This window comes from Marmota monax, unplaced genomic scaffold, assembly GCF_021218885.2.
Source record: "Marmota monax isolate L192 unplaced genomic scaffold, Marmota_monax_Labrador192_F-V1.1 WCK01_AAM20220418_F8-fsc00041, whole genome shotgun sequence".
In the NCBI taxonomy this organism is placed as follows: Eukaryota; Metazoa; Chordata; class Mammalia; order Rodentia; family Sciuridae; genus Marmota; species Marmota monax.
The window spans coordinates 14912393-14939111 of NW_026695238.1; the positions used below are offsets into that span (position 1 = coordinate 14912393).

Here is a 26719-nt window from a genome sequence, read left to right on the forward strand (position 1 = left end):
AAGGCCTTGAAATCCTGATCTCCTTGCCTCAGTCTCCTGAGAAGCTGGAAATACAGATGCATGCCACCATGCCTGGTTTACAGTTGCTTTTGAATTGTTACTCATGAAATTCATTAGCTTATTTTAACTTGATGAACCAAGGTGATTTAAAAAAAATTTTTTTTGTAGTTATAGATGGACAACATGCTTTTATTTTATGTGCTTATTTTTGTATACGCTAAGGATCAAACCCAGTGCCTCACATGTGCTAGGCAAGTGCTCTGCCACTGAATCATAGTCCCTGCCCCCCAACATGATTTAAAAAAAAATTTTTTTAGTTGTAGATGGAAACAACATTTTATTTTATTTATTTTTATGTGGTGCCGAGGATCGAACTCAGTGACTCATTCACGTGAGGCAAGCACTCAACCACTGAGCTACAATCCCAGCCCCCACAAGGTGATTTTTTTAAAGCATCATTGGGGTATAAAGTGCTGAGTAGATAGTGGGGAAAAGGTATGGCAGATGGCTGTGGGATAGGTGAGGAGGCTTCTTAATTAGTTTGGTAATCTTTATTGTCCCTTATGGTGATGGGGGACCCTTCTCAAGGAACTAATAGAAACTAAAGGAGAGTATCCTTTAATTTGTCCCAAGTTCCCTGCATAGTCTGCTTTTACCTGTCTTGGAAGTTTAGTCTTGTGCTGTGGGTGGATTTATTCATTTCATTTTGCCTGCTTTACTGTTATAAATAGGAATTAAAAAATGTAATTCTTGTTATTCTGTTTTGAGAGGAACATAAGCAAAGCACTCGTGGCTGTGCTTTCTGACCTGGAATTCTGCATTTAATCTTGACTAATTTGTGCAGCTATTCTTCTCTTTAACAGGTTTCTCCCCATATAAAACTCTTTGTAAAAATACGGAGAAGAATGGCAGCGGAGACGCAGACACTGAACTTTGGGCCTGAATGGTGAGTTTTCAAAGTCTCATCCTGTTTGATATTGGATGACTAGAAAGGTATTTGATCAGGTACTGGGTGGTGTGTACATGTACACGTTTTTGAGACTTTGCTTCATGTGCCTAGTTGAAAACTAGTAATAAATTATATTTGGTAAATGACTGCATTTTATACTTAATTGGAATGTTTTTCTTGGTCTGGCTATGTAATGGGAATGAAATTCAAACTATACAGCTCCATCACCCTAGAAAATTGTTTGTTTTGTTCGAGCCCTTGTCTAGGTACATTTTTTTGGTACATATTAAATTTTATATAATTGTAATATTTTAATGTGTATGTTTTCTGCTATAGTGTGTGATTGCTATTCATAGATGCATTTGAAAAATTGTTTTGTATGGAAATATTGTTTGAATTTTATTTTATCGATGGGCTAGGCAGGTAGTCCAGAATTATACTGGTTGTTAGCAGTAGCCCATCTAGGATTGAGTTAGCATTTTCCACAATAACAATTAATTGACCTTTGAGTCTCTTACAGATGTGTTTGGACTCCGAATATGGAATTCTCATGGAATTTTGAGATCCATCACATTGTAGTGTGACTTCCCCCCCCCTTTCCTTTTCCCCAAAAGTTGGTGCTTGAAGATCCTCTCTTCAGTGGCGTGAATAATGATAGTTACTTTTTTCATTTATACCTCGAACAACCCTTTTGGTAATGTCAGAGGCACAGTGTCTAAAGTATAGATAAATTGGAGTAGTGTCTTAAACATCCTTTATTGTTCAGGTGCTGGTGGTTTGATAAGTAACGCAGACATCTTGTAGTAGCTCCTTATTGGAGGACTTGCCCTGTTATATGCATTTCTTTTTATATGTGATTCCTAGATTTTCTTAACCTTTATAGCTAGCATTTGGAGACTGAGGAGAAATCACTATTTGAAGTCCTGAGAACTGATGGAACTCCTATACTTTGAGAGTTTATTTTGAATATGTTGACTTAATACTGTACCTGTTTTCAGTTATCATTTTATATTTTAAAACTAATTTTCTTATTACTAGGTCATGTTTCTAGAAAAATTAGAAATTATAAGTAATTCAGAAGAAGGTATAATCACCATAATTTTACCATACATGGTAACCACTGTAAAATATCTTGGTGTATTTTTCCAGGTGGTTTTATGTATCTTATTTGTATATGTGTACATTTATTTTTACAAAAATGGGATCATGCTGTGCATTAAATTTTGTAACCTTTTAAAAAATCAGTAATTCCAAAGCATCTTTTTTATCAATAAATATTTTCTATTCTATTAAATAGTTGCATTGTATGGATGTACTATTATTGATTTAACTAGTCCTCCATATGTAGCATATAAAAGCTATTCTCAGTTTTTAAATATTCTAAAAGTATTTTTAATGAACATTCTTATAGCTAAATCTTTATTGATAATTCATTAACTTCTTTTACCAACTGAATTTAAATTTATATAGTTCAGTTTGTAAACTATTTTGTGTGTAGCTCTTCTGTTATTATTTAGAATTTGTAATTGCTTCTTTTGTATTTATATACCCTCATATCTTTTTCTTTGTAAAAACATGATTAAAATCATTAGGTAGTTTAAGAAAGTTTAAAAAAAATCACTGTTGATAGGTAACAAGAGAGTAACACTAGAAATTTAACTGAAACAAAGGAGGAACAAAACTGGTGATGATGTAGAGTTACTTCATATTTAGCTTAGTGTCTTAAAATGAGGGTTGGCAAATTGTGACCTGTGGGACTGTAAATAAAGTTTTTGTAAATAAAAGTTTATTGGAGGACAGCTGTACCCATTTGTTTCCATATTATCTGACTACTGTTATGCTACTTGGGCAGGGTTGAATAGTTATATCAGAAGCCAACTGATTTGCAGAGCTTAATTTTCTTTCTGGCCTGTTATAGAAAAAAATTCGGAGTTGGGGGGCAAAAAAATAAATAAAAGAAAAGAAAAATTTGCTCGCTCATGCTCTTCGCCATATGTTCCCAAATAGTCATTTTAGTGTGTCATTGACCAAGTCTGTCAGTAGCATCTTACACATCTTCCTTTTCATTGGTATTTTGAATTTTGTTTGTGTTTTAAACAAAATTTTGAATTGAGTGAGCTTTAGCAGAGGGCATTTGCCAGTTCCTTAAATCCTTAAGCAGTAGCTTTATCTAATTGTTACCTCTGTTACCCGATAAGCGTTAGAATTTAGGACCCTTCACTGAGTCACCTAAATGCCCAGGAACTGAGGAATGGAGGTCTGAGTAGGTATTCTTTATTTGTACCATCTATCAAGATTACTTTTGGCAAAGGAAATAAATGAATCCCTTAAATAACTCAAGTAGCCGTGAGCTAGAAAGCTGCAGTGTAACTAGAGACTGCTGCCATATTTTTCTGCAAGTAACATGTTCATTATGAAACATGAGGTAAGGAACTGTTTTCAAAATACTCAAGAATAAAGGGTTAGTTATTACATTGATTCAGTGTAACTGAACCATACAGAACCATTTAGTGATGATCTCATTACTAAGGTCATCATCTTTTAATGAATAATGTAAAATATAATGTTTAATAATACATGCACAAAATGAAGAGATTTATTCATACTTGGGGGGCAGTTGTGAAGATGAGAGAACATCTGTAAACATCTGTGGTGGGGATGGATCACACTCTGAAGACTTAGAGAGACTTGGACCAAGACAGAATTCCTTAGGTCTTAGATTATATTTGAAGTAAAGAGATGTATCAGAATCAATCAGTTTAAAAGGGTGTAATAAATTTAATGGAGAAGTTGCTCATTTCTAGGTATAAAACAGGAGTCACTTTTTCAAAGCCTTTCAACAAATGCTGCTACCTTAGACCTTTCCTGACCCATCTCTACAACTCACCAACCTACTCCCTTCCTCCCTGGCTTCTTCATGGTCTGTATCAAAGTGTAACATGCCAAATATTTTATGCACTTATTTTCAACCCTCACTAGACTGTGAGCTCCATTGAGGGCAAGTACTTGGTCTGGATTTTTGTATAGCTTGTTCTTTGCTGTATCTCCAGTGCCTGGCACATAGTTGGGTACTAAATAAACTTTTGTTAAATGAATGCGTAAATTATTGGAAAGTAAAGTTGTTTTAAATGTTTTCCTATTGTAAATGATATATATGTACATACATTTTTTCTTGAATGGTTTTGTTTGTATTGCTAATCATTTTTTGGATTAATTCCTTGAAAGTGGCATTATTAAATCAACAAGTTTCATTTTTAAGGTTTTTGAATGATATATGGGCAGGTTGATTAATTTAATTCCCATTTCCTGTGTGTTTACTTCACCCTTGACAAAACACTTGGTACTATCTTGATAACTTTTTGATGCTAAATCCCTTTGATTTAGGTCTTTGGGAATTTTTTGTTGGTCCCTATAACACAACAAAAAGACCCATTTCAGAAAACCTGGAGGAAACAATACTACAGAAAGAAAAGGAAAAGATTTAAGTTGCCCTTCATCCTACCACCCAAAGAGCCTTTGCTAACATATTGATTTGAATCCTATTAATTTTTTCTTTGCAAATGTATACTTTTGAGATATTTATAAAACAAATACAACTTTACTTGATTTATTTGGGTTTTACAGAATTTTGTGAAGATCAAAAAATCTACCCAGATAAATTTAGATAATTTTATTGTAGGGAGTGAAATTATAGACATGGTTTAATGGGGGAGGAGCCAAGGGAATTTCTTTAGGGAATTTCTTTTTTTGTCTCATCTCTCCATTGGACTTAAGGATGTCTTCCCAGGTCTTGACCTTGAAAAAGAGGGAGGTACTCTTCTGCTCCAGAATACTTTGTTTAGATTAAAAAAAAAATAGTTAACCATTTTTTGGCTGATCTCTTTCTATACGTTTTTGCTTCAGAAAGAAGTAATTCTATTAAGAGAGACCTGTGTTTCTGAATTTTGCTAGGCCCATTATTTAGCTTAGTGTACCAGATGTAGGCAATGTTTGTTGAATGAAAGTATTTAGGTTTTATTTATTCTTATTTTTTGGGGGAGAATGCAAACCTGAGATGGCTAGCTAGCTTACTATTCAGAATCTTTGTGTAATTTGAAAAATTGGGAGAAGTTCTAGAGGATGGAATGTGTCAATATTCCCAGGTTTCAGAAGGGTATAAGAAGTAGTAAACTAGGGTAGTAAATTAGATATTATCTAAACGTATACTTTAGAAGAGAATACTAGGATTTATATAAAAAACACTTTATCAAGTACCTGCTGTATTCTGTGTCTGTGTCTAGATCTCAGCTTCTTGCCTTTTTCTCCTACTACTACTCAACTCCCTCTCTTTATTCTGCCTCTCTTTATCATGCCTTTCTTTTCTTCCCTGTTCTTCCCACGGAGCTTATCTTCTCCCTAGAATCCTTCTCTTCTCCATTGGTGAAAAAGTTCAGGAAAAATATTCTTGACAGCAGAAAGGGCATGTTTAAAGACAACGTGGCAAGAAAGTGTAGATTTAAAAGAACTCCATGATATTTGCTTTTACTGTAACATGAAATGTGAGTGAAATGAACTTGGAGGTGACCCTTCTAAGAATCTCAATGTTTTGTTTGATTATTGTGTGCCAATAAAGAATTGGAGAGTTTTATTTAGATTTGCCTTTTTTTAAAAAAATAGTTTTAGGTGTAGATGGACACAATACCTTTATTTTGCTCATTTAGCTTTTTTTTAAAAATGTGCTGGGGATCAAACCCAGTGCTTCATACGTGCTAGGCAGGCACTCTTACCACTGAGCTAAGATCCCAGCCCCAGATTTGCTTTTGAAATAAAATTCCCTTGTAATGTGGAGGATGGAATAAGACTAATTATATAATTTAGGATGGTGTTTCAAAAATAAAAGTATGAATTAGAATGAGGTTATTGGATCAAGAAGCCAGATGCTGTGGCGCGCACCTGTTAGACAGGAGACTGAAGCAGGGGCATTGCAAGTTCGAGGCCAGCTTCAGCAACTTAGTGTAGATTAACTTAGCTAGACCTTGTCTCCAAATAAAATAACAAAATGGGCTGGGGATGTGGTTCAGTGGTTTAGCATCCCTGGATTCAATTCTCAATTTAGAAAACAAACAACAAAAAAATAAGACTTAAGAGATTTAGGATTTGTTAAGATGTATAAGGAGGTATAAGAGATGGTAGATTGTGAGGGGAGAGTAAAGGGTGAATTCTAGACTCTCATTTAGTGATGATTGGGTGGTGGAATTCTTAACTGCCTCTGGGAATGGAGGTTGGGATGAATGAACTGATGAGTAAGGTTTGGGCATTGTTGACCCTGATGGGCTCTCTATGGTTCAACATGAAGCCTGCCTCTGCAGGAGAGGTCAGAGCTGGACTTAAAAGAATCATGAACTTATGCAGGAGAGCTTTTTGACTCCCAAACCTTCACACATCTATATTGACATTCCACATTGCTTTTTAAAACTGAAGTTTGGAGTTTGAATAGCACTAGCAAGTGTAGATGGGGGCAAATATGGGGGTATTGGGGGTATTAGGAGTCCTGCCACTGCTACCTATCAGTTACTGCCTATGATAGGACAGGGTTTCCTGTGTTAAAACCTCTCAGACAAGGAGGTGAAGTTCTTGAGGGCAGGCAGTTTTCTTCACTTTTGGCAATGTTGATGAACTTTGCAGACCAGTGGAGTGGGGAGAGAAGCCAGCTGTCAGTGGGTTTTGAAGGAAGTAAGGAAGTAGGGATAATTCTGGAATGAAGAGGAGAGATGAAGAATGTATGGCTAGAAGTGGGATGCTGCATTAAATACCACTATTAGCTGAGTTTAGAAATGGGAATCTTGTAGGGAGGTGTTAGATTTCTAGATGAGGGGGTTGTGTGGAGGAGACGAAGACTGCTGATGGGTTTTTAGGGAAGGATGTAACCCAGATATATTTCGGCTTTTCTAAGAATTTGTATATGAATGAGGACTTGGAATAGAACTTGATGATGACTGAGTCAGAACACAGTCATTATTCTAACACAGGGGACCCTCTTAATTTGACTCATTGTCACCTTTCTCAATTTTTCCGCAGCAGCTGGAGGATTTATCAATCACGTTACTCTCAGTAGATCTGGTACTTACAAGAATTGTTCAGTCCTGGACATTGGAAGGGCATCCAGGATCCATTGGCAGGACAGGGTGGTAAATGGAATTGAAACCTTTCTGTGAGGAGCATTTGAAGAAATTAGAGATGATAAGCCACTAGGGGGAGTCTCTAGTGAGACATGGCGACTTTGCCAGGACTGGAATGATTTTCACTTGAAAGAGGGCTTAGATGTGCCCTCAGTGGTAGAAGTTGTGGGGAAGCATGTTAGCCTGGTATAAGGAAAATAGTTTAAAATAATTTCCAGTAAAAAATATATGTATATTTTAAAATTGGTAAATAAACTGTGGCTATTTTAAACATTTTTAGAGACCTCATGATTAGAAAGATCATGCCCTATTTGCCATAAAAACCTAGGCTTGATCTTTGTTCTGCTGACTGTGACTATGTGCTAGAAGTTTAACCCCTCAGCTTCATTTTTCTTATCTGTTATTTTGAGGTTATGAAACTTAAAAATTAGATCAAATGAGCTAATTATGTATAAAATTCCCAGCTTCAGTTTTCAGGGGATGTTACTTTTACTTTTTTAGGGTATAGCCCAACTTTATGGAGCTGTATTGAGAGCTGTTTCCTGGAAGGTTCTTCAGCAGTGGTTGGATGGCTCTTTTGGGTCATGTTGTTTTCTTACTGGTTGTTTAACCTGTCTTATGGGGGTTGTACTAAATAATCTCTAAGCCCAAAAATAATTTCAGAGGAAACAAAGACCAATCAAGTAGTAATGAGCATTCCTAGTAGCCAGATAGTGGCCTGTTTATTAATTAGAGATAGTCCTGGCTCCTTGAAGAAATGGATGATCCCAGTTCTGAGGCAAGATAATATAAGTCAGAAGATTTTGACATATCAGAGCAAACACTGTTACAGATTAATAGAATTATGTCAGAAGGACCCAGGAATAAGATTAGAGTTGCCCACTGGTCAAAGATGAGACAATTTGGACATTGTTAAGAGTAATTGCAGCTTAATAAAAAGTATTTTGTTAGTGTTGAAGGATACTAGTAAACCAAGCCATTATTTTGAAAACTAAAAGTTTAAATGAAACAGTCAAGGTGGATTTTCCTTCCTTCCCTGTATAAACTATGCCATTGGGTAACTAGGCCAAATAGTATAAGAGGGAAGCTTCTCTTTGCAAAAGTAGTCCATCAAATAAAGAAGGAATTATAGAAAAAATCACTTTGCAACAACCTTGGTGAAATTAGGAATCCATGCATTGATTCTGAATGACTTAGCATCACAAAAACAACCAGGCACTGTATGTCTCCTAATGTAATCATAAACCACTACATATGAAATATTGCCAAAAAAAGTAGAACCCACATTTTAAGTCTCTATACCCAGCTGCCAATTTACATGAAATGCAGAGGACATCATGGGTCAAATCAGGAAAACCAGACTTCTAAAAGAAGTCCCTATTTTTAAGAGATTCTAAAATATGAGAAGAAGAAGTGATAATCCAAAGGTTTACTTCAAAGTGGTATCAAGGTTTTTTAAAAAGGTAGAATGAGAAAATAGAAACATTGGAAAAAACCCCTATAGTCTCACTCTTTTTTTGTACTACTTTCTATGTGGAAATACATTTTTATGTTTAGTATGCATATGTTTTTTCTTGCCACTTTTAAATACTATGCAAATATTTACTGTGCTTTTACCTGGCTTTCATACGGGCTTCTAATATGTTATAATTTAGTAGATCGCTCCCTTCTTTTGCTTTTGTGAATAGAACTTAACAATTTGAGGTATGACTTTTATTGCTTTTGTTGGATTTCTTCTTTAGCAAACCCACTTAAAGTACTTTGGTTCTTTTTCCCCTTGGCATCTATCACGTTTATAGATCTTTGCTTCTAATATTAGTTTTCCCACATGCTCTTTGACACAGTGCTGCAGTGGGATCTGACTTCTGCCATTTTTTTTGCTGAGGTTTTTCTTTCATAAAAATATTATTAAAAATCAAAATGGTTCTTTCTTCCCCATTTCTGTTCCTTAGAGGCAGTGTCAGCTTGGAGCACATTTTTGTTTTTTATTTTTAGCAATAAATACATTAATTGCCTTTATTAAAATATATTATGAAATATCACAGGTATATACAATTATAACAAGCTTCCATATACTTGTCACCAAGCTGATAAAATAGGCTATTAAAGGTACAATTAGAGCTCCTTTTATACTTTCCTTCCCTTTGCAGATATAACCTTATCCTGAATGTTGTTTTTGTCAATTTCATGTTTGTTTCTGTGCTTTTACCATATTGTGTATGTCTGTAAATAGTTAATCCTATATGTGATATATACATTTTATACAAAAGTTATTTTTATTGTAAGTCTTGTATTTTGCTGTTATGTCACATGCTTTATTAAACATTTTAACTATTAACAATTAGCTGTTATTAACAGCTTTTAAATAATTAGTGATTATGAATGATTGCTTGTTTCAGTGATCTCCTTCAGCACTGCTTGAGACTTTTCATTGTTTTACATCCCTACCAATACCTGGTATTGCTAAGACTTATTTTATGAATCTAGTGGGAAAGTGGCACCTCACTTTTTTATAATTTGGTAAAATATCCCCTTCCTAACTCCCAGGCTTCTTAGGAACATATTGTGACACCTTTTAAGTTAGGGCATTGCCATGGGTTTGCCTAGTTAATTACCTCTTATTGAATTGCTCTCTCTGTGCTGTGATAGCAAGTTGTAGTCAAGGTCAAATCTTTGGTACCTCGAGATAATAAGGTTTATTTTTATTCTTCTCAGGAACTAAAATGAATTTCCTTGCAGTGTATTATATAGAGTACAAACTCAACAGTGCCAGAATATTTGCCACTTCATTTTGTATTTTGTTTTTCCTATTCTAGGCTCCGAGCTCTATCCAGTGGTGGGAGTATTACATCCCCTCCTCTTTCTCCAGCATTGCCGAAGTATAAATTAGCAGATTACCGCTATGGCAGAGAAGAAATGTTAGCACTTTTTCTTAAAGACAACAAGGTAAGAAAGTAGGAAGAATTTAAAATTGTGAATGAGACTTGTGTAGTGATATATTGATATATGAAAAATATTTATTCTGTCCATGTATTGACCTGTATTTTTTTCCTCCACCTTACCTTTTCCTGCATTGAAACGGACAGTGTTAACAGAGGCTATTCTCTTCTTTTTAGAGAAGATCATGTTTCAGTGTCCTTATAGGAGCATACAGCAAGAGATAGCAGTAGCACTATGTCTTCTCTAGCTAATTTCTTCTTAACTTCCCTTTTTTCTCAATTTTTGTCCCAGTTTGATGGCTGAGAAATGAAGAATTTCTCCCTTATCTGTATTACACCTCTTATCCTTTCCAGTTAGAAGCCAGGAACAAGAGGAGGGGTAGCTTTTCTATCCTTTCCCTGTCTGAGTTAAATATAGTTTTTAGTGGAGAAAAATCTTTTTTTTTTTTTTTTTTTTTTTTTTTAAAGAGAGAATTTCAATATTTATTTTTTACTTCTTGGCGGACACAACATCTTTGTTTGTATGTGGTGCTGAGGATCGAACCCGGGCCGCACGCATGCCATGCGAGCGCGCTACCACTTGAGCCACATCCCCAGCCCCGAGAAAAATCTTAAGATGTATTTCTGTCACTTCTAAATGATTAAACTGAAACAGTGTAATAATACTGAGAGAAATACTATTCTGTTTTTCCAGTATGCTTTATTTTTCCTGCATTAATGGATGGAGATTCTTTAATTTTAATGTTGCTAAGGACAGATAAAGTTGCTTATGAAACTGTCCTTACCATCTGCCTTGAGTTAAATGTGGAGATTTTTACTCCTCCACTGTGTGCTCTGGAATATGAGAGTTAATGCCAAATCCAAAAGTTGTCGTCTCAGGAGAGGGATTGTGACTGGATTTTTAATTTATATAGATAAGGATTGGGGGGATTGAACCCCAAAGTCTTGTGCATTCTAGGCAAGCACTCTACTCCTCAGCTAAACCTGTTTATTAATATTTGACTCTTTCAAGTACCACATACTTGACAGAAGTTTATTGTGGCTGAATAAATTTTAAGTTTATAATAATAATAGATGAAGAGTGTTTTTTTTCTTGATTTATCTTCTTTCAGTTGGAGGAATAGCATTAATCTCATGGTCATGTGTTTGTCATAGATACCTTCAGACCTTCTGGATAAAGAATTTCTGCCTATCCTACAGGAAGACCCCCTGCCACCATTGGCTCTGGTACCCTTTACAGAAGAAGAACAGGTTTGTGCCTAACTTTGAGTCTCATGTCAAATGCTTGTTCCTTTCTGTTAAGTCATGAAACTGGGAAGCTAGTACTTTGGCCCCAAGGATTATCCCGAGTCTTCTTGGGTCTGTTTCCTTCTTACTAATTCTTGGTATGTGGATGCCTTTGAATTGCCTGAGTTTTGCATTTGAAGCTGTGGACTATCATATAGAGATGAGAAATGTTTCTTGGGCCTTAAGGATAATGAGAACTATCCCTTATAATGTATTATAAGTAGAGAAGAATTGATGCTTTTTGAAGGGTAAGGAGAAGTTCATCTTTGTAGAAAAGCATAGTTTTCCATAAGTCATTGCCAACCTATATTCTCACTATTGCATTCTTTTTACCACTAAAGAAAAATGATCTTCATCTCAGAGTGCAGCTAAAACTCTCTTTTTTTCATAATATTGTGAGAGAGAAAAACTTCTGGGCTGGAAAGAAACAAATTTTGTATTTTCCCTATTCATAGTGCACTGTGTCCTAAGCAAGGATAAATGAGTGATTTCAAGAAGCTTATGATGATTGTATTACAATGGAGAAACGAATTTTATTGGAATGCTGGAGTGCTAATTTAAATAAAAAATCATTATGACTTAAAAAAATAGCTTTAATGGGATATAATTCATACTCCATACAATTTATGCTTTTAAAAGTATACAAACCAGTTACTTTTAGTGATTCTCTGAGTTATACAGCTGTCACTGTCACTGCTATCTTAATTGCAGAACATTCTCATCATTATGTTTTGTGATAATCCTGGATATATTTTCTGTAACTCATGTTTTTCATGGATGAAGCCATTGTATCAAGAAGGAGCAGCTTATTAAAACAGCTCTCTATTAGAATTGTGTTAAGATCTAAGAAAGATATAGTAGTCATCTTTGGTGATTCTTTTTTTCTTAGCACCTAAATACTACAACTTCTTTTATATCCTTATACAAATTGAGAAAGAATATAGAGGAAAGAAATTTTAATGTACCTCATTTTTATAAATTTTATAAAAGACATATTTGTCTCACAAAACAAAGGGCATTTTTTTTTTTTTTTTTTAGTGTAAATAGCTATAAATGCTTCCTGCAGTAAGGTAGAATAAATACCCAGACCAAACCCCCCCCCCCCAAAAAAAAGAACTTATTTATTTATTTATTTAGTTGTAGTTGGATACACTACCTTTATTTATTTATATGCAGTGCTTAGGTTGAACCCAGAGCCCCACACGTGCTAGGTGAGCGCTCTACCATTGAGCCATAACCCCAGCCCTTAGCACCTAAATTTCATAAACATGTTTTGTTCTATTTATAGCTTCTAAGTCAGGCTAGTTCCATCTTCATTCATAAAACCCATTATCTTCTAGGATCATAATGATATTTTCATTGACAAAACAGTAGTTTATGCTGTAAAGAACACTGGAAAGAAAGAACCCTGTCCCTTGTGATTGCTGAAATTTCTTGCCGCTGCACCCAATCTCTTTTTATTGATTTTTTTATTTTGAGATAGGGTCTTGCTAAGTTTCTGAGGCTGGCGTTGAACTCATCATCCTCCTGCCTTAACTTCTCGAGTTGCTGGAATTACTGGAGTGAGCCACCATGTCCAGCTCTATCCTTTTTTTTTTTGGTTTTAAAAAATAAGATTTTCCATATAGTTGAAACTTCTTAGGGTTATATGTCTCTGTTTCTTCCCAGAGATTACCGTGAATTGGTTTTTCTTATTCATGTTTTCTTATTTTTGTTACATATTTATACATGTGCCATAAAAATATTTTCATTTTATAGGATTATACATTTTACATTGAAGGTAGCATACTTTATGTTTATTCTGTAGCTTTTTTCTCTCAACATTTTGATCTTTAGATTTAATAATGTGGATACATGTAGCTGTCAATTGGTCATCTCTGCTTTATAGTACATTCTGTGGTATAAGAAATGTCCACAGTTTTTCCCATCCCCTATCTTTAGATATTTAGGTTGTTTTCAGTTGCTGTTGCCTACTATAGCTTATGATACAGTGAATATTCTTCTCCATCTGCACCCCCCCACCTTTTTTTTTTTTGTGCTGGGGATTGAACCCTGTTGTGCTTTACCACTGAAATACATTTTTAGCCCTTTTTCTTATTTTGAGACAAGGTCTTGCTAAGTTGCTGAGGCTGGCCTTGTATGTGGGATCCTCCTGCTTCAGCCTCCCAGTTTGCTAGGATTACAGGTGTGTACCACCATATCTGGTGCTCCCCATCTTCCCACCAGGTTCTGGGAATCAAACCCAGGGCCTTCTGCTTTCTAAGCAAGTTCTCTGTCAGATATAGACTCAGCCTCTGCAGTGATAATTCTTATAGTGTGTTGTAATCACTGGGTGATTACACCAAATATATATATATATACTTTTGCAAGCAAATATATATATGTATTTTCCTCCTTTAATTTCAAGTGGCAGTACAGACTAAACATTGTTCTGTTCTTACAAGAATTGAGTTAAAAAAATTTTTTTTTTCCTTTTAGTTGTCAATGAACCTTTCCTTTATTTATGTATATGTGGTGCCGAGAATTGAACCCAGTGCCTCACATGTGCAAGGCAAGCACTCTACCATTGAGCCACAACCCCAGCCCAAGATTGAATATTTTTTTTAAATGTATTCCCTGCAAATTTGGAAAAAATTTCTTCCATTTTTGTATCTTTCATTTCTTTGTTCATAACAGTGAAGAGTTTATCAAATATTTGTTTATTGCTGATATTTTTGTTAATCTTTTTCTTTTTGTCTGCCAGTTTTTCTTTTTGGATCTTATTTTGTTGTTGATTTATAGTATATATGTGAGCTCCTTATATTTCTATTGGCATAGCTGTGCCCCATAGGTTTTCTGAATTTTTAAATTATATTTATTATTAAAAGACAGAAGCTAAGTTTTTTTGCACTGCTGTATACCAAACACAGGGCCTTGTGCGTTCTAGGCAGATGCTTTCCCACTAAAATCTACATCCCTAATTTTTATGTAGTTCAGTATACTAGTTCTGTTCTATTTTTTAGTTGTTGTTTTGTGTGTGTGTGTGTGTAATTTTTTTAAAATTTTTTCATTTTTTTCTTAAATGATTCTCTAGATTTCTTAGAGACTATCTGGGCCAGAAAAGCTACATAATGAATAGGGAAGATGACTCGCTATTAGCTACCAAAACCTGGTGGACTTTTAAGCAACAGAATAAGTAATTGAATCATCCAGAAATATCCCTTAACGTTCCTAAGAAATTAGAATGTAGTAAGTGTCTATATAAGTCATTTGGAAAAATCAAAGATTAATAAACTAATGTTATTTGGGAGTTGTTGGTTAACAAAAGTTAACCAGTAACAGTTGTGTTAGAAATTTATTAGAAACGAATAAATTAGGTATGCATTCCACCTACACACCAAAATTAGTTCTAGAATAACTTAAGGAACAGGTCTTAATTTTGTTTTTATGATAGAATTGTTTGTGTTAAGGGCTACATTTTACGATCATCTAGCTTTAATATGAGGACTGAGAGATTTTCACCACAGCCACAGAAGTTCATTAGGGTCTGTCTTTGAAGGCATTTAAATGGTATTATTTAGGATTTCCTGGTACTTACTTGGTAGCCTTTGTTATTTATAAAATATTTTGGAATCATTGCTTATGCTTGACTAAAGATTTATCAAAAATTTGATATTTGTCCTTTGGATGATCAGATTACCCCTCCAGGGATTGTGTAGATCTTCATTGTTCAGAGTTTTGTATACTTTTTATTTCAGTACTCCTATAGGGAGATAAATATTTATAATGATGTAAAGTGAGCTTTTGGCTGTGTGCTTACTGACAGAGGTAATTTTGTCTTTAACGTGTTTTTTCCCCAGACATGGTGGCACATGCCCAAGGATCTTAAGGTCCTAAGCAACTTAGTGGGACTCTGTTTCAAATTAAAAAATTCAGAGAGAATTGGAAATTGTAGCTCAGTGGTAGGGCATCCCTAGGTTCAATCCCCAGTACCAAAAAAAAAAAAAGTGGTTTATTTCTCTCCCCACTCCTCCCTATCTTTCTGCCTCTCCCTCCCTTTTCTCTGTCTCTCTGTGTATGTACGTGTATGTATATTTATATATATGTATCAAATATAACCAGGGAGAAAAATGTTTTCTTAGATCCAAATTATTGTTCAAAGATCTTCTAGTTCTTTTGGTTTGGTATTTCTTTTGACTAGCACAATTTGAGAAAGATGGTTCTCTTTACTACACTTGTAAGTAACTAATATGAGATTGGTAAATTCTCTGGGCACGGTGGTGCATATCTGTAATTCCAGCTACCTGGGAGGCTGTGGCAGAGGATTGCAAATTTGAGGCCAGTCTCAGCAACTTGGTGAGACCCTGTCTCAAAATAAAAGGACTGGGATGTAGCTCAACGGGAGGGCAATCCTGGGTTCAATTTCTAGTACTGCCAAAAAAGGGGGCAAGAAACCTTAGAGGAGATTGGTGAATTTTATTTATTTGACATCAAAGAAAATTTGCATTTTTTTAAATATTTATTTTTTAGGTGAAGATGGACACAACACAATACGTTTATTTTTATGTGGTGCTGAGGATCGAACCCAGGTCCTGCCTAGGAGCGCTCTACCGCTGAGCCACAATCCCAGCCCCGAAAATTTGCATTCTTAAATAGATAACACACACGCACGCACGCACGCACACACATGAAAATTAAAAGAAGCAAAAATAATGGAGAAGTAAACTTTGTTTACTGTTACTTTCCTCAGGGATAACCATTTTTTTTTCTTTCTTTTTTCCCCTGCTTGTGTTTCTTTTCAGGGGTGTTTAAGACATTTACAACCATCTGTATATTCCTTTAAACCCCTCCACACTATGAATGGCAGATGCTGTGCATGAAGTTTTACACTTTATGGTTTTAACCTGAGCATCTGTCTAAAAGATAATGGCAGATACTTACATTGAGTTGTAATATGTTTCAGACACTGTTCTGAATACTTGGCATTTAATGTGTAGAGTACTTGCAACAACCCCTAAGGTAGATAAAAATACTCTGTATCCCTGTATGTTAGGCCCACCATAGGAAATTGTATTGTTGGTAGATGAGAAATGGATGAATATTAAGTTTCATATGGTTCAACTTAAGAAATAGAATTTCCTCATTTTTGTAAACAAGTGTGGAATTCTAAGCCTACAGTTTTTCATTTAGCCCCTATTGATTAATATATAGATGGTCTCCATTTTTTTTTTTTTTTTGCTTTGCTTTGTACTGTAGTTAAAAGTCTTTCTACTTATGTTATTTTTTGCATATCTAACAGGTGGAATTTTTGTGTCACAGGGTATGAACATTTAAATATACTTTGAGAAGTTACCTTTCAAAAAGATCTTATCAGTTTGCACTTTTAGCAGTAATGTTAAAGTGTATATGAAAAAACATGAGTTTCCCCCATTTCTAGATGGTGTATTTGGATTTAATGCATGTGATAATTTGGTAGTAAGGTGATCATTAGCATGGGATACTGGCATATAAATTGCAGTTATTCTGACTTATTTATTTTAGTATTACAGTATGTTAATCACATTTTGGAGACGTCATAGTCTTTTACTATAGTAATAGCTAGAGGCATTGTTCAGTACTCTGGCAATAGGTAAGTTATATATGTTTCAACAAATTTAGTTTTATTTAAGTATAATTTGAAATGAGATATTTTTGGTTAGGTGCTTTCTCATTCTTCAGTTACATCTTAAGTCTGTTGTATGATCATATATGTATAGAACTGGAAAAAAACTTTACATTGATAAGGTTTCTAAAATTTACTTGAACACATTATTTTGAATAAAATTTTGAAAAAGACAAATAGTGAGAAAATGGCCTAGAACTAGAAGAAAGTTCAATAAAGAAAGTAGTTTTTTAAAATCCATATATAGTCTTCCAAAGAGAGAGGTATGGATATCATTTTAATTGGTTTGAAGTCATAATAAAAAAAAATCACTGGAAACCACTTAGGATTAAAGCATGAATTGAGTTGAAGGTTTCTTATTCACTCCAACTCTGAAACTCACTCCTTTCCCATGAGGGCTCTTGGCTTCAGCCACACAAGGTTCATTTTTTCCCCAATATACCACTTTGTACTTTTGTGCAAAAGTCTTTAGGTTCCAAGGGTACAGAAAGAGTGAAGGATCTATTGCAACATTTCCTTTTTTCCCCACCTTTTTTTAAAAAAAGAAATGTTTATTTTTTAATTGTAGTTTGTTGGACACATACATTTATTTTATTTATTTTTATGTGGTGCTGAGGATCAAACCCCGGGCCTGGCACGTGCTAGGCGAGTGCTCTACTGCTGAGCCACAATCCCAGCCCCTTTCCCCACATTTTTGTTAGTGCATTATAGTTGTACATATTGTGGAATTTATTGTTAAATATTTGTACAAGCACACAATATAACAATATAATTTGGCCAATGTCACTCTCCAGCATTCCCCCCTTCTTCCCTGCCTCCCACCAATTCAGCATGTTCTTAGTTTAAAACCCTCTTGCAAAATTCTCCATCAAATGCCAAGTATTTTTTTTTATTTATTTATAGATTATTTTTCAAAATTTTTATGATTGTTTATTGTTTATTGTTTTCATAAGCCCCCATTTATTCCACTTATCCCAAAGAGTTATTTCTTGGCCTCTCCTCTTGCGGTGTGGATACCTACCTCCCCACCATTATCACATTGTACTTGACCCTATTCCAGATTTACTGAGGGTGTAAGTGCATGTTATTGACTGATTGGATTTTTTTAAAAAAGCATTTCCTTTCTTTCCCATTCATGTATTATTCATGTAGCAGATCTTATATAGATTCTTAGTTGGCCTTTGCCCATTCACTTCTGATTCCTGTCACTCTGTCAAATACACCTTTGACTTGCTAATTCACAGTGCTGGACAGAATGAGGCAGAAAGATAATTTTCCTCTCTATCATTCTCTCTTTCATCAGATTCTTAGGCTCTCCTCCCTCATATTGGGGATTGAATCCAGCAGTGCTCTACCAGTTACATCTCTAGTTCTTTTTTATTTTGACACAAAGTCTTGCTAAGTTGCTGAGGGTCTCACTGAAGTGCTGAGGTTGACCTCAAACGTGTGATCCTCCTGCCTCAGCCTCACGTGTTGGTGGGTTTACAGGTGCATTGGACTTTATGACTCTTTTATTTTTTCATTAGTTGAAAGGACCCTTCAAAACGAGATCTCTCTTACCAAGTTTCCTCTGTTGCCTGTTTACCTTGTTTGCTTCTAGTTATATACAGCATTTAGTTTGTTTACTTGTGTATTTCTTCAATGTACCTAGCATCGTGTAAGGTATTAGTTTTCATTGTTATTGATCTGAAATGTTAATTTGAAATTGTCAGGTAAAACCAGGTTTTGGATTATCTGTGCATCTTGTGTAGTTTTGATTTCACATTGCTAGTAGTATTTAGATGCCATTTTATATTTGGCAGTGGGAGGTGGGGAGAAGCAACATGTAGTTTTATCTGTTTTATCCATTTTTCTTTCTTTTTTTATTTTTTGGCAGAGAAACTTTTCCATGTCTGTAAATAGTGCCGCTGTCCTGCGATTGACAGGACGAGGAGGAGGAGGAACAGTGGTGGGGGCTCCTAGAGGTCGAAGTTCTTCAAGAGGGAGAGGTGAGCGAGTTTTCACATGAAAAATAATGATGAAGGAAGAGGAGGATAGGGAAATCACTTACTAAATATTTTAATGCTTATTTTAAAAACAACAATTGCTCTTTGACATTAACTGCATACTCAATGCCCTGCACATATCTTCCCTAAACAAAATTTCAAGGCATCTTCTCTGCAGTCCCTGGTTTTGAGCAGAGGAGAGTAATTCCAGTGGTAGAGATTTGAACATGAGGGAGCCTGGACAGTCCCAGTTAATATGTGAAAATTCTAGTCATCCATGTTTCTCGTCCCTGGAGGGCTCTGTATTTTGGGAATCAGAGTGTCCTAAAGGGTCTTGGCTGCTGAAGCAGTACTGAGGCCCCTGTGGTCTCCATGCATAGACTTTCTATATGAGAGCTGTGTGCTAGGAATGACCTCAGTCATAGAGGGACTTCATCAAAAATTGTCTCATCAATGCTAGGAACTTTTTAGGGAATAGAACAAAAAACAATTAGGCAGTATTTACTTGTATAACATACTTTTATAGATTTATGTCTTAGAAAAGTAATTTGTGTTTTACTGTTACTTGCTTTTTTGATATCTGCTTCTTATTTTGGGCCCAGTGATTTTCTGCTAAATAAAGACATTCATGATATTATAATATAAAAATTTATTTGAGTATTAACCCTGTGTTGGTTAAATTATATAGTAGCCTGAATGTATCTCATTTTCTCTAAGAGAAGCTTTAGAAGTAAAAGAATGTAGTGTCTGCTTTGACAGACCATTGTCCCCATTTCTTATACCTCCACATTGGCTTAATCATGATATGGGGTACCTGAATTCCTTTTGCAACTTTAAGATTGTGCCTGGGCTGGGGATATAGCTCAATTGGTAGAGTGTTAGCCTCACATGCACTAGGGCCCTGGATTCAATCCCCAGCACCACCACCAAAAAAAAAAAAAAAAGTGTGCTTTCTGAATAGGGTAATTTATATACAATTAGGTTTTTTTAATATTTATTTTTTTTTTTTGTAGATGGACATAATACTCTTATTTTATTTATTTATTTCTATGTGAACCCAGTGCCTCACAACGTTGAGGCAAGTGCTCCACCACTGCACTACAACCTCACCTCAGCCCCAGGTTTCTTTTAATTTGTATCCAGGGGCGCTCTACCACTGATCTGCATCCCCAGTGTTTTTTATTTTTTATTTTCAGATAGGGTCTTGCTAAGTTGCTGAGGGTCTTGGTAAATTGTCAGGGCTATCCTGAAAGTTATGATCCTCCTCCCTCAGCCTCCTGAGTCATTAGGATTATAGATGTGCACCATCACGCTTAACTAATTAAGTTTCTTTTAGTTGTTTATGTACAAAGTAGGAATGCAGGTGTTATGAGTAGTGAAGATGTTAACTAAAACTCTTCACTTGTTTTTGTAGGTACTATTACCTACTCATGTTTTTTTCTTCTGAATTTACTTATCTTTAGAACAGTGGTTGTTAACCTGAGGAGTTGTTAGACTCATCTGTAGGCCTTTCAGGAAATGCCACTGCCACAGTAGTAGTGAGATTGTGGAATATCTGTGCTGCAGTACCTCCATGGGCAGCTCAGGTTTGCACACCTGGCTAGGTTCCTGTTGTTCAGAATTTGCCTGAGATCTCTGCGTCTTGGTGATGTGTTGGTGTTTGAGGATGTGACTGACCCCTCATGGCTCTGCCTCTAGTTGTGCATTTTCTGTGTGTTCCTGATTTAATGTGACAGGAGAGGTTTCACCCAGGCAACTTTGCCTCCAGTACCTTTCAGGTTGTCAAAGAGAGATCTTCTTAATCAAGAAGTATGAATCACACTGATTATCTGTGCTGCAGATATGAACTAGTCTCTCCAGGCCCTTATAAAAAACCCTATGTATTGACAAACAATTGGATTCTCTTGCTTTCTGGTTTTATTGAAATGAGGATTATAACATAGAACTCTTTTTAAGAACTTAAATAGAGTATGTATAAAATACGTGCTGTGACATAGAAGAACTAGTGACTAAATCAGTGTATAATGTGAAAAATCATAAAACTAGTCAAATGAATGCACTTGACTTTGTGAAAAATACTTTTAACTCCATTGTCACAACCACCTGTAGTTCTGTTTAGTAATCTCTGCAGCTCATTTTACAAAAGAAGGTTGTAATTATTAAATCTGTGGTTTTGTATTTTTCAATTACTTAGTTTTAATTTGGTGGTTAAATAATGATTATTGCAGCTTTTCTTTGCATGGGCAGAGCTAACATAGATGATTATTTTGTCTCTTTCCAGCTCTAGGAAATGTTGATGTGAAAATTGAGTTGTAGATTTCTAAATAATCATTAAACAATTGGTTGGAGGAAACAATATAATGTTGTCTTTCTTTTTTATCTGGTTTGGATGTTTAAAAAGAAAACAGATCTGTGCAGTTGTCAATCACTGTTCTCAGCATTATTAAAAGGAAGCATATTTAAATTCCCAAAAGAATGATATGAAATTTCAGACAACAGGGCAGTCCTTTTGTTTTTGGTGGTGCTGGGATTGAACCTAGGGCCTCAGACATGCCATTTAAGCTTTTTACTACTGAGCTGTGTCTGCAGCCCTGTTTAGTTTATTTGGCCTCAAACTTGTGATCCTCCTACTCAGAGTAGCTATGATTATAGGAGTGCACCATTGCGCCTGGTTAAATTTAGCTTTTTGAAAGGTTCATCACATATTTTCTTATTCTTTCATGGGAACCATATTTGTAAATGATTTAAATTTGATAAACTGGAAAGCTGTAAAATCTGACTTTTTTTTATGTGTACATTAATCAAGCTTCAATCTCATAAGCAGGACCAGGACCAGGACCAGTGCTAGTACTCGCAGAAAATATTTTATATATGTTTTCCTGGTAACCTGAAAGCTATTTTTTATATTAACGTGTTTCTAGAAAAAAAAAATCTTCTTTAAGATGATACATGTGTAATGGCTTCCCTGAAAAAATTGTTCTCTAAAAGGAGAGCGAACTTTTTTTTTTTTAATCCCCAGATCATCATTGTGGAATACCCTGCTCTTACATTATAGTTTGTTTTGCACTGTTATAAAATGTATACATTTCATGAAGGGGAAAGGTACTTAAATTGTGAGTTGATTTTAAGTTGACTTAAAGTGAATTTTATAGAACTGAAAGGTGACTTTAATATTGTTACAGTTCAACTGTGGTTCTCACTTCCATTTTACAGATGAAGAGGTGGAGACTTAAGACTAGTCACCAAAGTTCCTAAGATTACCCACATACAATTCTGTGCATTATTTTAATATTTCATAATGTGGTCATACAAAAGTACAGATATATTCTGTTCTTGATAGATAGTAAGGAAGAAGTGAATAATTGGAATAATTTTATTTGGCTTTGGAATACATTCATGCTTTTATTTAGTATCCATCATTTTGGAGATAGAGTCCCGTAATAGAGTGCTTGCCTAACATATGGGGACTTTGATTCCATCCCTAGCACCACAAAGTAAATAAATAAAAAGATTAGTCATTTTTCTATTGAGTCATTTTGTACTGTGGGAGGAATTGAGTTCAGGATGATGGCTAAGATTTCTTCTAGTTATAAGTACATCCCCCAACCCCCATCCCTCCTCCATTTTTCTCACCAGTGTATTAGATACAGATGTGTACATTAGTTAGGAATATAGTACATGAAGTATAAAGCTGAGAGTGTATACTTTACTTTCTGCCTCCAGATCCAGCAACTGGATAGTCATTCTTCCTGAGCCTAACTGTGCAGCAATATTGGAATAATTTTTATATGCATTTCTCTGTGGTATGCTTTTGTTATTCAGTAGCATAATGTAGATTTCAGTTAGTATCAGTGCTTTGTCTTCTGTGGCTTCATAATGTTATACCATATTGATTTATCAGAATTTTTATAGCCAATCCTTTATTGATTAGGTTGTTTACTATTTTTAAAAATTGCAATGAACACTTTCATATACATGTATAATTATGTATCACTTAAGGGGTACATTCTGAGAAATGCATCATTAGATGATTTTGATTTCATTGTTGTGTGCACATTATAGTATACTTACACAAACCTAGATGGTATTTCTCAATTACTTGACTTGGCCCCTTGTTGCACTTGAGAGAGACAAAGTGTATGAGGCTGCTGCCAGTATAACATGGCATACTGTTTTACAGTAAACTTTTTTTTTTTTTTTTTGGTACCAGGAATTTAATGCAGGAGTGCTTAACCACTAAGCAGCATCCCCAGCCCTTTTTATGTTATGTTTTGTTTTCTTCTTGAGATAGGGTTTCATTAATTGCTTAGGATCTCCCTAAGTTGCTAGGGCTTGTTTTGAACTACCGATCCTTCTGCCTCAGCCTCCCAAGCTGCTGGGATTTCAGACATGTGCCACCATCTCCAGTCCAGTAAACTTTTTTTTTTTTTAATAAGTGGAAGGAGTATGCTCTATAATAGTGATAAAAGTATAATATAATAAACACATACACCACTGACATAGTCATTTATTATTGTTACCAAGTACTGTGGATTGTACATTGTTGTATGTGCCATATTTTTATGACTGGCAGTGTAGCAGCAACATTATCCGAACATGCGAGTAATGGATTGCTCTCTGAAAACATTATGTTGGTAGGATGTCTCTACAGGTAGATAGATAGTTTTCAGCTCCATTGTAATCTGATTAATTACTGTTGGAAAAGCAGTCCAAAATTGACCAAATTTGTGCAAGTATTTCTGTTGGGATAAATTTTGAGGAGAATTGTTTAGTCAGATGTTGGTAGATTTAGCCAAATTACCTTTAATAAAGGCCAGTTTATATTTGAACCACTAGATCATCTAAATCCCTATATCTATACAGTAATCAGCTCTGTGGCTGGAATTTAGTCCTGATACTTTTCCTTATCTCAAGATTTGAGTAGAAGGTAGAGGGTGCTTTTTTTGGCCTCTAAGGAGTTCTTTTATGAAATTGACAGTTTTAGAATTGACCCTATTAAGTTATCCTTTTTCTGAGATTAGATAAATTACTTTAACATTTTGCTTGACTCTTTTACTGTAGTTTCTCTTTTCACACTCTTCAGATTAAGATTTCTCTCATTTTGATTGAAAACAATCCAATAAAAGGCTTAATTTGCAGTAACTGTTTATGGATCTACTTAGAATTTCACTATTGAAGTTTTTATTAAAGAGCTTATGTTGCCAGGCTCAGTGGCAAATTTAAAACAACGATAACAAGGGCTTTCAGCTTGAATTTGTTCTTACTGCATTATTTTGTATTCTCCTTTCCTTTATTCACTTTCTATATTTAAGTTTCCTTATGTATCATGGGGGATTGCTTCTCTAAATTGATGTCTCTCAGATGACTTTTCTTGATGATAATGGTTTATATACCCAAGTAAGGCATAGCTATATCTTGGTTTGTAATCCCAGCAGCTTGGGAGGCTGAGGCAAGAGGATTGAGACATCAGAGCCAGCCTCAGCAAAAGCAAGGTGCTAAGCAACTCAGTGAGACCCTGTCTCTAAATAAAATACAAAAATAGGGGTGGGGATGTGGATCAGTGGTCAAGTGCCTCTGAGTTCAATCCCTGGTAACCCCACCCCCTCTAAACAACAACAACAACAAGAATTTATGTTAATTTTCATTATTGCTCAGGACTGGGTGGGACTCTTCCTTTAGTTTTTTTTTTTATTTTTTTATTTTTCAGCCTTAGGTGGGTAGTTACTTTGGTGCTATCATTGGTCCCACAGGTTAAGATCCATCAGGCCTTGTAAAATATTTAAATGTATATATCTTATTTGTAGAGACAGAACTTTAGAGGATAATCTGTCTTGTCAAATGTGCTGGATGTTGACTTCTTATTTTCCATTTTTTCCTGTTTTCTTATTTTCAGGCAGAGGTAGAGGTGAATGTGGTTTCTACCAAAGAAGTTTTGATGAAGTAGAGGGTGTGTTCGGTCGAGGAGGTGGCAGGGAAATGCATAGATCACAGAGCTGGGAGGAAAGGTAATGAAGGATTCAGATCTTGGTGTAAAGATTTCTTGGTATATAAAACGTACTTATTTTTTGCTTTCTGCAGAGAAGCCTCTGTGTAGTTACAAGGTTTTATTTATTTTTTAAATGCTGTTAATTATTGAATATTAATTTGTGAAGAAAAATGATCCTTATTTAAAAGAAGATGCATATTGGCACTAAGTAATGTTAGTGCCAGTATGGATGACAGTTTGCTTTTTGATTAGTGTTCAGTGGGAAGCATTGCCGTTTTGAAAGAGGAATTAAGAATTAACCTGCATTGTAAAAGCATCTTCCTTTTATTGTTTAACTTTATATGAAGTCTGTGCAGATGAGTGAGAACTGTTGCACAAAGGTGAATGTACAAAGATGTTCACTCTGATGACATTTATACTATAAAATATTTGAAAACAAGTGAAACAGACTGACATTGCCCTGATAATAATAGTATAAAATAAAGTGCTATAAATAAAATACTATATAACAAAGATAAGGATGATTTTGAACATGTTTAATGATTATGGGGAAGCACATTCAGGTTCCATGTGTTTAATTAAAAGAAATAATATTCTAGGTTAATAGAAGCTGTATCTTGGTTTGTGGTGGTGTACTTTCCTTCCTATATTTTCTAAAATTTAGACAATACCACGCATTTGAAGAAAGAAAAATCTACTATTAATGGAAATACAGGAAAGTGGATGCCATGGATGGAAAGTCTATATATTATTTGCAAACCTTGTTTGAAACTTGTTTTATCTTTTCTAGGGGTGACAGACGTTTTGAAAAACCAGGGCGAAAAGATGTAGGTAAGTAAGGTTCTTGAAGTATATTGTGGCCCTCCAAGGCTCATAGGAAAGGATAAATTTATTAAAAATTGATTCATTACCTACACCTCTCCAGTAGATGGGGTTGTAGCATTGTTTGCACTTAGAATTTTATGATTATTTCAGGTCTCCATTGCATGAAACCAGAGGTGATGAATGAACCATTTAGGATTTACTTGTTAGGTTTGTGTGTTCTCTACAAGGCCTATATTGTTCCTAAGCCTCCTGTCCCCTTTTTTTCTGCAGTACTGGGTATTAAACCTGGGAACACCCCTAACCCTTTTTAGTTTGAGACAAGGACTTGCTAACTTTCCAAGTCTGACCTTGGGCTTGTGATCCTTCTCTCTCAGCTTCCCAAGTAGATGGGATTTCAGGTGTGTGCTACTGTTCCCTGGCATTAGGACCCTGTTTTGAACTGAAATTTCAGGATAGGAATCATAATTCCTAGGATATACAGCATCTCATATGTGAGAAGAAATAGGGAAAATGCTAGTATCTTTGCTTTAGTAGTAAAAGCTGAATCTACAATTTTTTTTTTTTTGTATGTGGTATATACTTTCTGTTTTCTCGTTTTAAGAGCAATTAAATTATATAGTTAAGATACTCACTGAAGTGGAAGAGGATAAGGGGAATAGGAATTCAGTGTTGCTGAATTAATCATGGTTTATATAAAATAATTTATAATGTTAAGATGGTTTTCAGACTGATTAAAGGCACTGCATTATATACTGCCTGTAGATATTAGTATCTGAGAGAAAAAAAGCCTATTCATACTACTGTTGGGGTTATGAAAATTACCACACAATTTCTAAATTCCTCCAAGTGCCAGAAAAATTCTTCAGTGTTATTGTATGATAGTGACAAGCATTTCTCATCAAATGTGTTAAATATGTAAATACCTTTCATAGACTGATTTGCAGACTGT

General features: G+C 35.1%; 1 protein-coding gene across 6 annotated transcripts in view; it reads left to right on the forward strand.

Moving 5' to 3' along the window:
• Positions 1 to 26719, forward strand: part of Gigyf2 (GRB10 interacting GYF protein 2) — a 135664-nt gene that overhangs the window by 29523 nt on the left and 79422 nt on the right. For 4 of the 6 annotated variants that reach the window (XM_046439577.2, XM_058577480.1, XM_058577478.1 and 1 more), the window contains 6 exons: positions 864 to 946; positions 9924 to 10053; positions 11202 to 11297; positions 18851 to 18962; positions 24853 to 24964; positions 25736 to 25776. In XM_046439577.2, coding sequence (XP_046295533.1) covers positions 906 to 946; positions 9924 to 10053; positions 11202 to 11297; positions 18851 to 18962; positions 24853 to 24964; positions 25736 to 25776 — 532 coding nt within the window. In that variant the 5' untranslated portion in view covers positions 864 to 905. Of the gene's footprint in view, positions 1 to 367; positions 439 to 863; positions 947 to 9923; positions 10054 to 11201; positions 11298 to 18850; positions 18963 to 24852; positions 24965 to 25735; positions 25777 to 26719 lie in introns of those variants that run through there. The other 2 variants (XM_058577479.1, XM_058577482.1) reach the window with 2 other exon arrangements.